Raw genomic sequence first — 13624 nt, forward strand, 5'->3', positions numbered from 1 at the left:
GTACTTTTTGGTTTGGGATTTGAATGAGAAAGATAGTACGTCTTTCAGTACCCTGTTTTGCATTCATCTGCAATGCAGTATAACAATACCAGTGGTAAATAAAAAGCATTACAACAGGAGGCATCTACTTTCTGACTTTGCATTTAAACACACATTCTCTGTAAAGGAGTTGTATATGTAGCATTTAATAAACGTGTCTTCTGTACTTTATATTTATTTTATTTATTTGTCATTTGTTAACTGGGTTAGTCCCTCTGGGCAGAAAGCCCTTTTTCAGCAAAGACCCGAGGAGAAAAGCTCCAAACATATACAAAACACAAGATAAAATGCAAATAAACCTTACATTAACATAAATGAAAAGAAAAACAATTATTTAACACTCAGAATAATAGAAGTTAACAATGAATACAATCAAGGTTGTCAGACAAATATCCAAAACTGTGTATATATATATATATATATATATATATGTATATATGTATATATATATATATATGTATATATATATATATATATATATATATATGTAGTAATAGCCCCTATTTATGGGTGAGTACAAGATGAAAATAAGGAGTGAAAGCAGAGAAGGTAGACTAAGTTGTAGCTGACTTGAGTTGACACTTTCTTCAAATGCATGTGTGTACCATTGGTTTTTATAATTTCTTCTCCTTAATGAAATTATGCATATTTACAGCCATATCTGATATCTCACCCATTGCAGTGTGTATGTATGTATTTTTGATTAAATCCTTTCAGACTCGTGTGAAAACCAGTGTGTCACAAGTACTTAAAACCAAAAAGATGGTGATCATTAGCACACAGAATATAAAACAACCCACAGCAAACACTTCTGTCCCTCTTGGGACATCTTAAGGCTTAAAGTCCCAGGAAATGTGAAAGTACTTATAGGTTCATAGGTAGGTACTAGGCTATCGGCCCAAGGGCCTACGTAAGCCTAGCCAACAAGGTTCCCTGGCTTACTTAGTGTGAATTGTTTTAATAAAAGTGTTATTTTGTGTGTGTATGGTAATCATCTTTTTTATTTTGGATTTGTATTTTATTACATGCCAAACTATTTTAATCCTTATTCAGATATTAATATTTTGTAGTTAATTAAACTGTCACAGTCTTGAACCTTTTATTTGGATAGATAGAGATGCACTTTTCAGATTTCCATAATGATTTGAATATAACACTTGCATTGTAGTTGCTGTACTGCTTAGAGAGGAAAATACTTAATTGCAGTATTATACTTTTCAGATTTTTTTGGAAATAGGCATGCAGGAATTTTGTAATGTTTTTAAAACTTACAATGATCTTTGTTTATTTTATTTATTTTTATTGTAATTGAAAATAAAAAAAAAGTCATGATTGCTCAGAACTTAGGATTTCCTCTTTTGTGACCTATTAAATATGTGTGGTGTCAAGGGTAGGATTCTTTTTTTTTCTTTGTTTCCTTCTTCATGCATATATGCTTTACTTTTTGCAGGTTACTTAATCATTCCTACTCTGTGAATTCCAGGGATAAGACAAAGCAGACAACAGGATCTGACAGAAGGTATGCATAATATTTAATCCCTCAGATCTGTGGTTTAATTTATGGTGTGTAATTCAGCATGGACCATGTGTAAGCTGTTTGCTGTATCTTTCCAGAAGTATGGGTTATGTTTTAGTTTGTCATCATGTTACCTGACTTCAGCTTATCCTCTTATAGATACCGTCCTTTCCATCTTCAGTCTACCAGAAATTGAAAAAGTAGCTCTTAAGAGCACTTAATTAACAAATTTAGAACAGTTACTTGGTTTTTGTGTACTTATGCTTTCAGTTTGTCATCACGTCACTTTGATTTTAGCTCATCTTTTTATGGAGAGATGCCCCCTTCCATCTTCAGTCTGCTTGGCTCACAGAAAAATACAAAATAATGAAACCTGTTTGTATATGTTATGAAACAACACCTGAATTCATGTGATTTTGTGGAGTGATGCTGTATAGGTCTTGCCACAGAAGAGTGAAACATCCAGTTTTTAAACTAAACTTCATAACTTCAAAGCCAAGTGCATGTTTGCAGTTAGTTATTTGAATAAGGAACACAAATCAAAGAAAGCTTGTAATTGCATTGTGATTATAATTATTATTATTTTTATTTATTTATTTATTTTTGCATTCTCGCAGGACCTTGCCCAGTGTCTCATCTCCTTGCATCCAGTCAGCCTATTTGTTTTATAGGGAAGGGAGATGGCATTCTCAGGTTAGTCAAAAGCTGTGTGGCTTATTTGTTTCTTCCTTGGCAGCCTTATCATTCCAACAGTGAAAGCTGAGAGGTGGGGATTGGTACAGCTTACAGGCCCAGTGTGTTAGCTTGTCCTCTCCTAGTAGAACATCATCCTCCCTTTTAGTGGCTCCTCAAGTTCCATTGCGTGCTGCCACCATAAGGAGCATGCTTCTGCCTGCTGTTCCTCTGGTCAATTCATCTGGACAATGGCAGCATACGCTCCCTAGGCCTGTGCTCTATAGGTGTTAACAACAAGTGCTGCTCCTAAGCGTCTCCTAAGTGATAAGTCAGAGCTGGTACTTTTCACACAAGATGGCCAAGCCAGCATTGGCTTATCACTCCCATGCTCCTTGGCCAGTTCCTGTAGGCTCCTGAGTTGCTAATTAATCTTGGGTCACTTACTCCATGGTCAGGGCTTTATCTCTGTGCACCACAGAGCTGACATGCTTGTAGTTTTTCATGTTTCAGAATAGACTCCTCTGACTGTTTATTGGATCATTGACTCTGTCGCCATTGTACTTTTGAAATAACATGGTTTCATGCGGAGCCATAACTTATGGACTTTTTCATGCTGATGATTGTAGAGCAGTGTATAACTGGATGTCCTTCAAGAATGCAACTGCAGTCCTGACATATGGGTTGTCCTGCCTCAGGCAGTCCTGCGGTCGGCCGGATTCCAAAGTCTGGGTCCGGCGTCGGCTGATGTCGCCTCCTCCCCGACGTCAGAGCGGCTGAGGTATAAAGGCATCCGCCGACGTCATCTTCTCCAGTCTTTCTTGCCGCGCGGTGCCCGAAGCAGAAGCAGTTCGCAAGTGCCGGTCGGTCAGCTCCTGTGTTTCAGTTACTGAAGTCATCTAAAAGCTAAGTACCCCGTTGGGGAACATTTTTTCTTGCCTCAGCCGATGTCAGAAAAATTTGAAAAAGTTAATAATTGTTTGTCTTGTGGTAAACAAATACCTCATAAGGACTTCCATTCTTACTGCCTCCCTTGCCTGGGCCCAGACCACGACGTCTCTGCCTGTGCTTGCTTTAATAAGCGCACACTCAGGCGCCAGGCAGAATTTGCCGAAGACTTTTTTGGCGAATCCTTTGCTTATATCATGTCGTCGGAACAACCGACAACACAATCTACCAAAAAACGCAAGGACCGGGACCGACATCCTCGGCCCGCGTCTTCCACCGATACCACACCTAAGCCCTCCCTTCAGAAGCGGTAATTCTACCGCCCCAGGCCGACGACACCACTTTAACCCGTTCTTCGGTCCCAGAGATTTCACTGGTGCCGGTTGTTGATTTTCCTCCAGAAACCGAAGCTCTGGATTTACCCGACACCATTCCTGTGGACAAGGTTACCCCTGCACGTGGGGCAGCTAGGCCTCCGGTATCCATGTCCATCAAGGCCTTTGCACGTGCTAAGGCTGCCAGCCAGGCCAAGGCCCACCCTAAGCCTACTGCTCAGGGTCCCTCTTCTGATAGACAGATCATGACTCTTGCTGCAGATTTAATCTCTGTTATCAGAGGTTCTCAACCGCACCCGGACAGAGGTTCTCAGCCGCCTGCAGATAAAAGGCCTAGAACTGAGCAGACAGACACCCTCTCATCAGATGAGGCCGCTGGGGATTCAGAGCACTCAGATACCCAGGAAGAATCCTTCCAGGCCTATGAGGATTCGGATGCTGAGGATTCTATTCCCTCTGCCTCCCCTCCAGAGGATATTTCTTTTGGTGAAGTTCTCCACTCCATGAGAGAACATTTTCAGTGGCAGGGTCAGGAATTCTCTGACTCCAGGAAAAGGCTACGTACCTTCCTTAAGCTGCCCCAACACAGACCTTTAGCTATCCCTCCAGTGTTGGATGTCCTTGATGATGTATACTCAGACTCCAGTGCTTCACCTGATTCTCTCCCTCCTGCTCCTGTCAAACCTGACAGATATTACAGGGTCCCTGAAACCCATAAGCATCTCTTTAAGGCAGGCCCACTCTGTGGATTTAGAGACTATTTCACAGGGCCCCAAAGCAGTGGCTTCTTCCTCGGCCAAAAACCCTCTGCCCGCTGACAGGGAAGCTAGGTCCCTGGAGAGATGGGGCAAAAAAGTTTATACCTCTTCCACCCTTGCCATGAGGTCACTTAACTGCCTTTTTCATATGTTTCGGTACCAGGATTTCTTAATGGATGATTTGCAGAAAAAGTTAGCCTCTCCTGAGCCTATAGATAGAAAGGCATTGCAGGATTTGGTTCATAACACTCAGCAGGTTAGCAATCATTTTCTACAGTGTGGTTATGATGCATTGGAAGCTTCATGTAGGGCAGCCATGACAGGGGCTGTTATACGTAGACATGCTTGGTTGAAAGAACAGCCACTGCCAGACCATGTTAAAGTTAAGCTCCTGGATGCACCTCTGGAAAAACAGAAGCTTTTTGGTGCTAATGCACAGGAGGTGCTGAAGTCTATTGAGGAAAAGGCAAAATCAGTACAGACTGTCAAGGATTTCCTCCAGGTTCAACCTCCCAGATTCAGTAGGAATTGGCCTTCTAAGAATTGGTCCTTTCCAGACTCGGACAAGTTTCAAAGGGGAAAGAACAGGCGTGCTCGAGGTAGAGGGCAATACCGAGGCTCCTACAGGGGCCGCCAGTGGCAACCACCAAATCAAAGAAGTAGCGCAGGGAGTTCGCCTGCACCACAGGGACAATCACAATGACTTGACTATCAATCCACCTACCAAGACTCAAAGAGAAGCTCCTCTAGACGGAAAATTATCCTTATTCTCAAAGAACTGGCACATTTTAACCAAGGACAAATGGATTCTGGACATAATAGACAGAGGTTACAAGTTCCACTTCCACACCTTACCAACGAGACAAGGCATGCCAAACCTGCCACAAAATCAAAGGGCAGAGGCTCTCTTACAAGTTACAAAGCTGTTACAAATAAAAGCTATAGAAAAAGTACCTCCACAGGAACAAGGCCAGGGATTCTATTCAAGACTGTTCCTTGTTCCAAGAAAAGAAAAGCAATGGAGGCCTATACTGGACTTGTCTATTCTAAACACCTTTCTCATTGTGCCAAAATTCAAAATGCTGATGTTACAGCAACTCCTTCCCATGCTGGGCAAGGGGTCTTGGCTGGTTACTCTGGACCTCAAGGAGGCATACCTGCATGTCCCAATCAGACACAGCTGCAGAAGATACCTCAGATTTCTTGCAGGAACAGAGCATTATCAATTCTCAGCATTGCCGTTTGGCTTATCTACTGCACCCAGAGTATTCACGAAATGCCTGGCATCAGTAGTTGCACATTGCAGACTCCAGGGGATTCAAATATACCCTTACCTGGACGACTGCCTCATACAAGCAGACAGCAAACAAGCATTGATAAAAAACTTGGACTATGTCATTCAGTTGCTACAGGCTTTGGGATACACAGTCAACATTCAAAAATCAAGACTATTACCATCCCAAAAGATTATTTTTCTAGGAGCAAAACTGGACACACAATCACAAATGGTTTTCCTCACAGAGGAGAAACAACAGCATTTACCAGACTACTTCAAAAGCCTAGCAAAACTTACCCAGCTGACCGCAAGGAAAATCCTGCAGGCCCTGGGTTTCATGGCATCTTGCATCCTTCTGATCCCCCTGGCAAGACTACACATGAGAAAGCTACAATGGTATCTAAAAAGCTTATGGTCTCAACACAGCCACAACCTGGAAGACGTAATACCACTCATTCCATGCCTGCAAAGGGAATTTTTGTGGTGGGCTCAAGCAAGCCAGTTAAACCAAGGCATGTCCTTCAACAAAGTTCAAGCAAGTCAAACCATTACAACAGATGCCTCAGATCATGGATGGGGGGCGCACATGGAGGACAGATGCATTCAAGGCCAATGGACTCCCACGGAAATGCCTCTGCACATAAATCAAAAAGAGATGTTGGCAGTGATGCATGCCATAGAAGCCTTTGGAAAATCTCTTCAACAAGGCCATCTGCTAATAAGGACAGACAACACCACTGTCATGTGGTATATAAACAAACAAGGAGGCACTCACTCGTATCCCCTCTGCAGACTAACAATGGCTCTTTGGGAAAAATCCCTGAAACTGAACATACATTTGCAATCCCAGTTTGTTCCGGGCAAGGACAATGTACTGGCGGACAGGTTGAGCAGAAATTTCATGGAGCCACACGAATGGATGCTGCATCCACACATTTTTTCACAAATAACAACTGCATGGGGAAGACCAGACATAGATCTATTTGCTTCTCATCTAAATCACCACCTGGACAAATTCTGCTCATGGACGCACCATCCTCTAGCCTGGAGAACGAATGCTCTCTCCTTCAGCTGGAATACCCTGAAAATCTATGCATTCCCTCCTCTACCATTACTGACCAAGGTGTTACTGAAGATCAAAGCAGAGCAACCAAAAGGAATACTGATAGCTCCAGATTGGCCGAGGCAGCACTGGTATCCCTTGCTACTGAGCATAACTCACTCCAAACCGTGGCCCTTGCCCCAATGGCCTCTGCTCCTAACGCAACACAATTACAGGACTGTTCATCAAAACCTGCAAACGTTGCATCTGGCAGCTTGGAGGGTTCCATGACTTTGTCCCATGACATCCTCTCTGAAAGGGTTCAGGAAATCTTGCTGGAAGCACGCAGACCTTCCACCAGAAAAACCTATGAGGCCAAATGGAAGAGATTCATCATCTGGAATGCCAAAAAGGGACAGGATGCATCACTGATGAGCATACCTCAGATATTAGAATACTTGGCAGAAATGTTTCATAAGGGCCTCTCATATTCATCCATTAAAATACACACTTCAGCAATCTCAGCAAACCTCAACTGTGATCCACCTGTGTTTTCGCATCCCTTGCTAAGACAGTTTCTAAGAGGGATAAAGAATATCAAGCCTCCCAGAAAACCACCAGTTCCTGCATGGGACCTCAACTACATCTTGGAAAAAGTAACCCTTCCTCCTTTTGAACCAGCAGCAACTTCAGAAATGCAATTCCTCTCCTGGAAAACAGCCTTCCTGTTGGCAGTTACCTCAGCAAGAAGAGTCTCGGAGATACAGGCCCTCATGGCAGTACCTCCCTTTCTCATTTTCCATCAGGACAGAGTTTCTCTAAGGACCAATCCTTCATTCATGCCAAAGGTGATATCCAGGGTGTCTCTAAATCAAGCAATTCACCTGCCTACTTTCTTTCCCAATCCTCAAAATAAAGGGGAAAAGCTGCTGCATACTTTAGACATACACAGACAATTACGCTACTACTTGGACAGAACAAAGACCACCAGGAAGTCTGACCAACTATTTGTAGCCTATGCTGCCGGAGTGCAAGGAAAGGCAGTCTCCAAACAAACAATTTCAAAATGGATTGGACACTGCATCAGATTCTGTTACTCCTTCCATGGAAAGAGTGTGCCAGCCAATATAAGACCACACTCAACCAGAGCTATAGCCACATCCACAGCCTTTCTAAGAGGAGTGGCTACAAAGGACATTCTAGAGGCTGCTACATGGAGCTCCCTGCATACATTTACCAAACACTACAACCTGCCTTTATACTCCAGATCCCAAGCAGGCTTTGCTTCTGCAGTCCTGCAGGGTCTTTTAGCTACACCATCCCTTGCTTAGATCCTACCACCCCCAGCTTGGCTATGGTATTCAACCCATATGTCAGGACTGCAGTTGCATTCTTGAAGGACATAGTACAGTTTTGTACCTACCATAAATGTAGATGTCCGATAGATATGCAACTGCAGTCAGATTTTCCCTCCCTCCTACCCCTCTGTTTTTTCCCTTGGGTCCTTCCCCCTCTCCTATTTAGCTGGGGATATCTGTTATGGTGTATCTGTTTATTACTATTGTGCATGTCTTGAAATTTTTGCTTATCCATTCACAAAATTTAGCCTTCCTTGGAGGGCACCTGGCATCTGGGGCAAGAAACACTGAAGAAGATGGCGTCGGCGGATGCCTTTATACCCCAGCCACTCTGACGTCGGGGAGGAGGCGACATCAGCCGACGTCGGACCCAGACTTTGGAATCCGGCCGACCGTAGGGCTGCCTGAGGCAGGACAACCCATATGTCAGGACTGCAGTTGCATATCTATCGGACATCTACATTTATGGTAGGTACAAAACTGTACTTTGTCTACTGCTGTACCAGTACTGTCTTATGGTTGCTATATCTTTTAAAATCTTGGTGGGTTGCATTATATTTCTTTCCTATTGTTTTAAGTAGTTAGGAGCAGCTAATAGACAAATGGCATAATTTTAGGGGCACTTAAGAGCACTAGTCAAGTTTCTTATTTGGAACCTTAGCCCATTGTTTTCCCAATGTAAGAGTGCTGTGGCCCAGTCCTAGGCAGAGCCAAGTGCCTTTCAGTCAAAAACATATATTTGTTATGCTGTTTTGCTAGCTTAATGTTCCTATCCAGCTTGATCTGGCAGACTTGCTGCTTATAGCTCCACTTTCCTCCTTTGTTTCTCATGTGAATAGTTCAGTGATTTTCAGAAGACCAGAACCTAAACTTAGCCTATCCACCCACGTCATCTCAATATTAAATTCCGGAACATGGGACTCTCTTCCTACAGCACTAAGTCATCTGACAAACTGCAAGAATTTTCATTACTATGAGATGCTGTTGCTTCAATATTGTGCATCTTGCTGCTGTCAGAATGTTCTGAAAAGACCTTTGTATTTCAGTCAGTGTCCATTTACTCCACTCTTGACTGTGTGTTTAGCATTGGTGGCATCCTTTGGCTTCTGTAATTATTGTAAATATAACTTGCCATTAAGTTCTCCTGTCTTAGGTCTAGCTTATTTTCACTGAAATAAGTATATCCATGACAAGTGTATGCTCAGGAATGCTGATCATATGATATTCTGTTTCAGCAATAATTGGTTATTTCACTTGAGGTTTTGTGACAGTGGAATAGATTGTATGTACTTTGAAAGGTTCAGTGGACTTGCCCCCTGCATGAAATTGAGGTGGATCTTGATTTCCACATTACCTCTGACTTTAAAGTTACATCTTTTGAGTTTCCATGAAGTGGTCAGTTGTTTGAATAGGGCTTTCTGAATGGTACTTTCTTTGTTTTCACTGATAATCATTGTTTTTGTGTTTCCTAAACTCTTCTTTGCCTCTTAAATGACCATCATGGTCAGAAACTGAATAAAATCACATATTTTTAGTTGTATGCTCTGTTAATGTCTCTGTTGTAGTCAAAGTAACCATTAATAATTTTTATTTTGTTCAACCAAAAATACTGTGGTAGGACAGACTTATTGACATGATTTTGCTTTTAAGTCAGTTGTTTTCTTTCCCATAATGCTTGCTGAGTTCTTAGAAGATCATATTATTTTCTCCTGTTGTCTTATTCCAAGTCCAAGTTTATTTAGGTATGTTGTTATCCAAGCACTGTAACAGTAGTAGTAATAATAATAATAAGCAGGTAACAATTAAACAGTATTACAGAAAATGTACAGTTAGTGAAATTCATCAAACCACTAAAACTGTAAAAAAACATGGTGCACAGCAGTTGGCCTGTTTGCCTACATTCTGCATTTCAAACTGAGTAACTGATAAGAGCATCAGACCATAGAGTATGAATGAACTTAATTGTCATATGGTAAATCACAAAGATGTGTTCAAGGAGCTTTTAAATCCACATGGTGTTGAGGCCTCCCACAGCCACTGGGGGAGTATTTTCTGAAGATAAGGAGCCTGGTGGCTAAAAGTCAGGATTAAAGTGGTTTCCATATGAGCCCGTTGAACCTTCAAGGGTCCACTCAAGAAAGAACATAGGCACATAACTGGAAGGATGATGCCAAAGGATCCCTAAGGGGGTCAAAGACCATGGCTAGAAAGACTTTAAAGATATTTATATGACTGAACAGTCAAGTAGTGAATATTCCACTGAGCAAGAGTAATGTAAAGGTTAGAAGTAGTACCTATAAGTAACCGTGTTTTAGAATTTTGAACTGGCCTCTGGTGCTGTAGCTCATTATGACACAGCCCCATTTAAAGGGAATTGCTATAACCTAGACAAGAATTCAACAGAGTAAGAATAGTCACAGAGATGTCATTTATAGGGAGGAGGTGCTTTAGTGCAGGATATATTGCAAATGTGAAAGTAAGAAATCTTCATGATAGCTGCCACTTGGTCCTAAATGTCAATCTGTCTTTGAACATCAGTTCTTATCCTTTCATCCTGCATTATTGCTAACAGCTATGGGCTCAAGGGTTTTACATTTGGTTGCGAAAAGGTGCCATAAATTGCCATGGCAACAGTTTTGGACGTATTTAGTTGCAGGTGTTTTAACAGCCATACGATTTTGGATGGATTCCAACTTCTCTAACAAATCTGCAGCAGACAACTTTTCCGGGGAGGGAAGTTTCAATAAATTTAAATTGAATGCCATTAGCATAACAGTGACATTGAAGATCTCATTCTCTCTCTCCGAGTTCCTTCAGTATAAGCAATTACCCTGAGAACAATAACAGGCCTAAAAGTAAACCTTATTAAACTCTAGATATAATATGATGACCAGCTAGTATGTGTACTCCTGACACAATCCTTTGGATATGGCTTCTGAGGCAAACAAACCAAGGACGGTAACTGAGACTCCACTTTAGGTTTAAAGGTGATCAAGTAAAATTGTATGGTCTGTTGTCAGAATTCAGAGAGAAAAATGTGGTTCAAAAAGTTCCAGAACACATGTGGAGGTAGTTCCACCAGGGGTAGAGGAAGGAACTTTAATTTAAGATGCTGCCCGTGCGACAGCGGTGACCCGCAAAATCAGGGTTTCAGGGATTCTTTCTCTGGTAATTTCTACCAGCACTCCTGAAAGGAGGCCCCATTGTCTTCCTCCGGGGGCAGTTAAGGAACACTTATCTCTGCACTGAAATGCTTAGCTGCAAATAACAGTTGGATGCTTGGGTGCAGAGGATTATATCCAGAGCCTGTACAATACCCGTTTCCCTTCCTCTTCCCATATCCAAGGAAATCCCCATGTTATACCCAGTCAGAGGGCATAAGCAGTTCTGGAAATCCAAAAAGTGCTAGAAAAGAGTCCTCCAAGGCATCCCACCAGACCAGAGAGAGTCTGCAAGGGCTGAAGATTCTTTTTAGTGACAACAAAACAGGAGACTGGAGACTGATTTTGGATCTAAGTGTAGTGAACAAATCAGTTTGTCAAACCAAATTCCAGATGGTCATGGTACAGTCCATTCTTCCATTTTTGGAAAAAAACTATTGGATGTACTGAATAGATCTTCAGGATGCGTATTACCATATAAAGTTGGACAAACAATCCAGAAGATTCCTGCTGGGAGCCAATCACTTTCAATTCAGAGATCTGCCCTTTGGTCTCACCACTGCCTCTGCGGTATTCACCAAGTGTATGGCAGTAGGAATAGCTCACTTGATACTACTGAGATTCCGAGTGTGTCTGTATCTGGACAGTTGTTTCATTACTGCTCTGACCAGGCATCAGTTGATAGAAGGAAGAGACTGTGTACTTCATGTTTGCTCTTATGTGGGAATTACTGTAAATTACGAAAAAGTCAAAATTGACCCTTCATAGGATCCCTTTTCAATACTCAAACTTCTATAGCTTCTCTTCCCCCTGTGAGATTACAGAAAGTCAGAGTTCCAGTATATAAGCTAATCAACAACAGAAAAGTAACCACTCATCTAGCCCTTCCAGCACTAGACTCCATGACTGGAACTCTAGTTCCCTTAGCAAGATACCACATGAGGGATACTACCATGGTTGCTAGTGTCTCAATGGCCAATGTTACACCAAGACATGTCAGACCTGATTTTGATCACTAATCTTTGCAGAAAAGATTTAGCTTGTTGGATGCATTCCAAAGGCATTCTTCTAGGCCGCACCTTTGTCCCATCACAACCCTAAGCCATAGTGACCATGGATGCCTCCCAGATGGGGCGGGATGGACATTATCTGGGCAAGTCTGTTCAAGGCCCTTGGTCCCCATCAGTGGCCAACTTGCATGTTATCGTACTGGAGCTAAGAGCAGTGCTTTTAGCACTGCAAGCCTTTCAGAATACTCTTCCTTTAGGAACAATTGCAATTCAAATGGACAGTATGTCAGTGGTTTGGTACATCAACAAACATGGAGGAATCACCTCCTCTCCCCTTTGTCGAGAAGCTGTAAGAGTGTGGCAGTGGGTTGTTTTCCTCTGTGATAGCAGACAAACTAAGAATAAGGTGTATTCTCCTGCCTCACGAGTGGTCTCTCAGTCCAAAAGTGATGGAAAGGATTTGCCGCCAATGGGGCCAACCTTGCTGTTACCTGTTTGCCTCTCCCCTAAACAACAAGTGCAGCAACTACTTTGCCCTGATACCCCCCCTTCCAGGGGAACCATCAGGAGATGCTGTTCATCACATTTGGCCCTCCATTCTGCTGTATGCCTTTACCCCAGATGTTGTTCGTGTTTCACTGTTGCAGTCATCACATTTGGGTTATCTGCTTGCAGTAGCCCTCAGTCGGCCTGATTAACAAAGTCTTGGGTCCTGCATCTGTTGCTGCCCCTTCCGTGACATCAGGGGTATAAAATATGCAACTGTTGCCTTTACATCAGTCTTTCTTGCCTTGCAGTGCCCGAAGCCGAAGCAGTTCGCAAATACCGGTCGGCTGACTCCTGAAATTTTCGTTTTCGAGTTTCAGAACCGCAGTCTTTAACTAAAAGCTAAACACCCTGTTGGGGAAACTTTTTCTTACTCTAAACCGATGTCCGTAAGAGTAAATAATTGCATTACTTGCGGAAAGCAAATACCTCATAAAGATTTTCATTTGTACTGTATTCCTTGCCTAGGCCCTGACCACGACTTACCTCACTGTCAATTTTGTGCCTTATTTAAACCATGAACTATCCGTTGTCTGTATATTTTCGCATCTAAATATTTTGGTGCTCAGTTCAATTATCCTGATACGTCTTCAGTAAGCCATCCGACTACCGACATTCTGTAAAAACGCAAAGATAAAGACAAAGATAGGCCGCCTAGGTGCAAAGCTGCCGACGATGCTTCTTCTAAGTCAGTCGCCAGTTTGCTGGTACTTAGGCACTTTCGCAGCCCCTGATACCCACTACTTCAGATTAGCAGACCTCTACTGAGACCCATTCAGAGTCCAGTATGCCACGAGATGCTTCAATAGTGGAACCTGCAGAGGTCTCTACCTTGGATGGGTCCAGAGCCGCTGTGCAGGCACCGGCTTCTGGGGGTGTATTCAGGCCAACTGACTTGCATATTAAACCGACTCCATCTTCTAATTCAAGCCCTGAAACTCGTACCATGCCTAGAAAACTGAG

General features: G+C 42.6%; 1 protein-coding gene across 1 annotated transcript in view; it reads left to right on the forward strand.

Annotated features, from left to right (window-relative positions):
• The window catches only part of LRCH2 (leucine rich repeats and calponin homology domain containing 2), a 2522829-nt gene that overhangs the window by 1687236 nt on the left and 821969 nt on the right, over nucleotides 1-13624 (forward strand). The window contains exon 14 of the mRNA XM_044057297.1: nucleotides 1490-1558. Within this exon, the coding sequence (XP_043913232.1) occupies nucleotides 1490-1558 (69 nt within the window). The remainder of the gene's footprint in view (nucleotides 1-1489; nucleotides 1559-13624) is intronic.

The sequence above is a fragment of the Protopterus annectens genome, chromosome 15.part0, assembly GCF_019279795.1.
Source record: "Protopterus annectens isolate FY-2018-M chromosome 15.part0, PAN1.0, whole genome shotgun sequence".
NCBI lineage: Eukaryota > Metazoa > Chordata > Ceratodontiformes > Protopteridae > Protopterus > Protopterus annectens.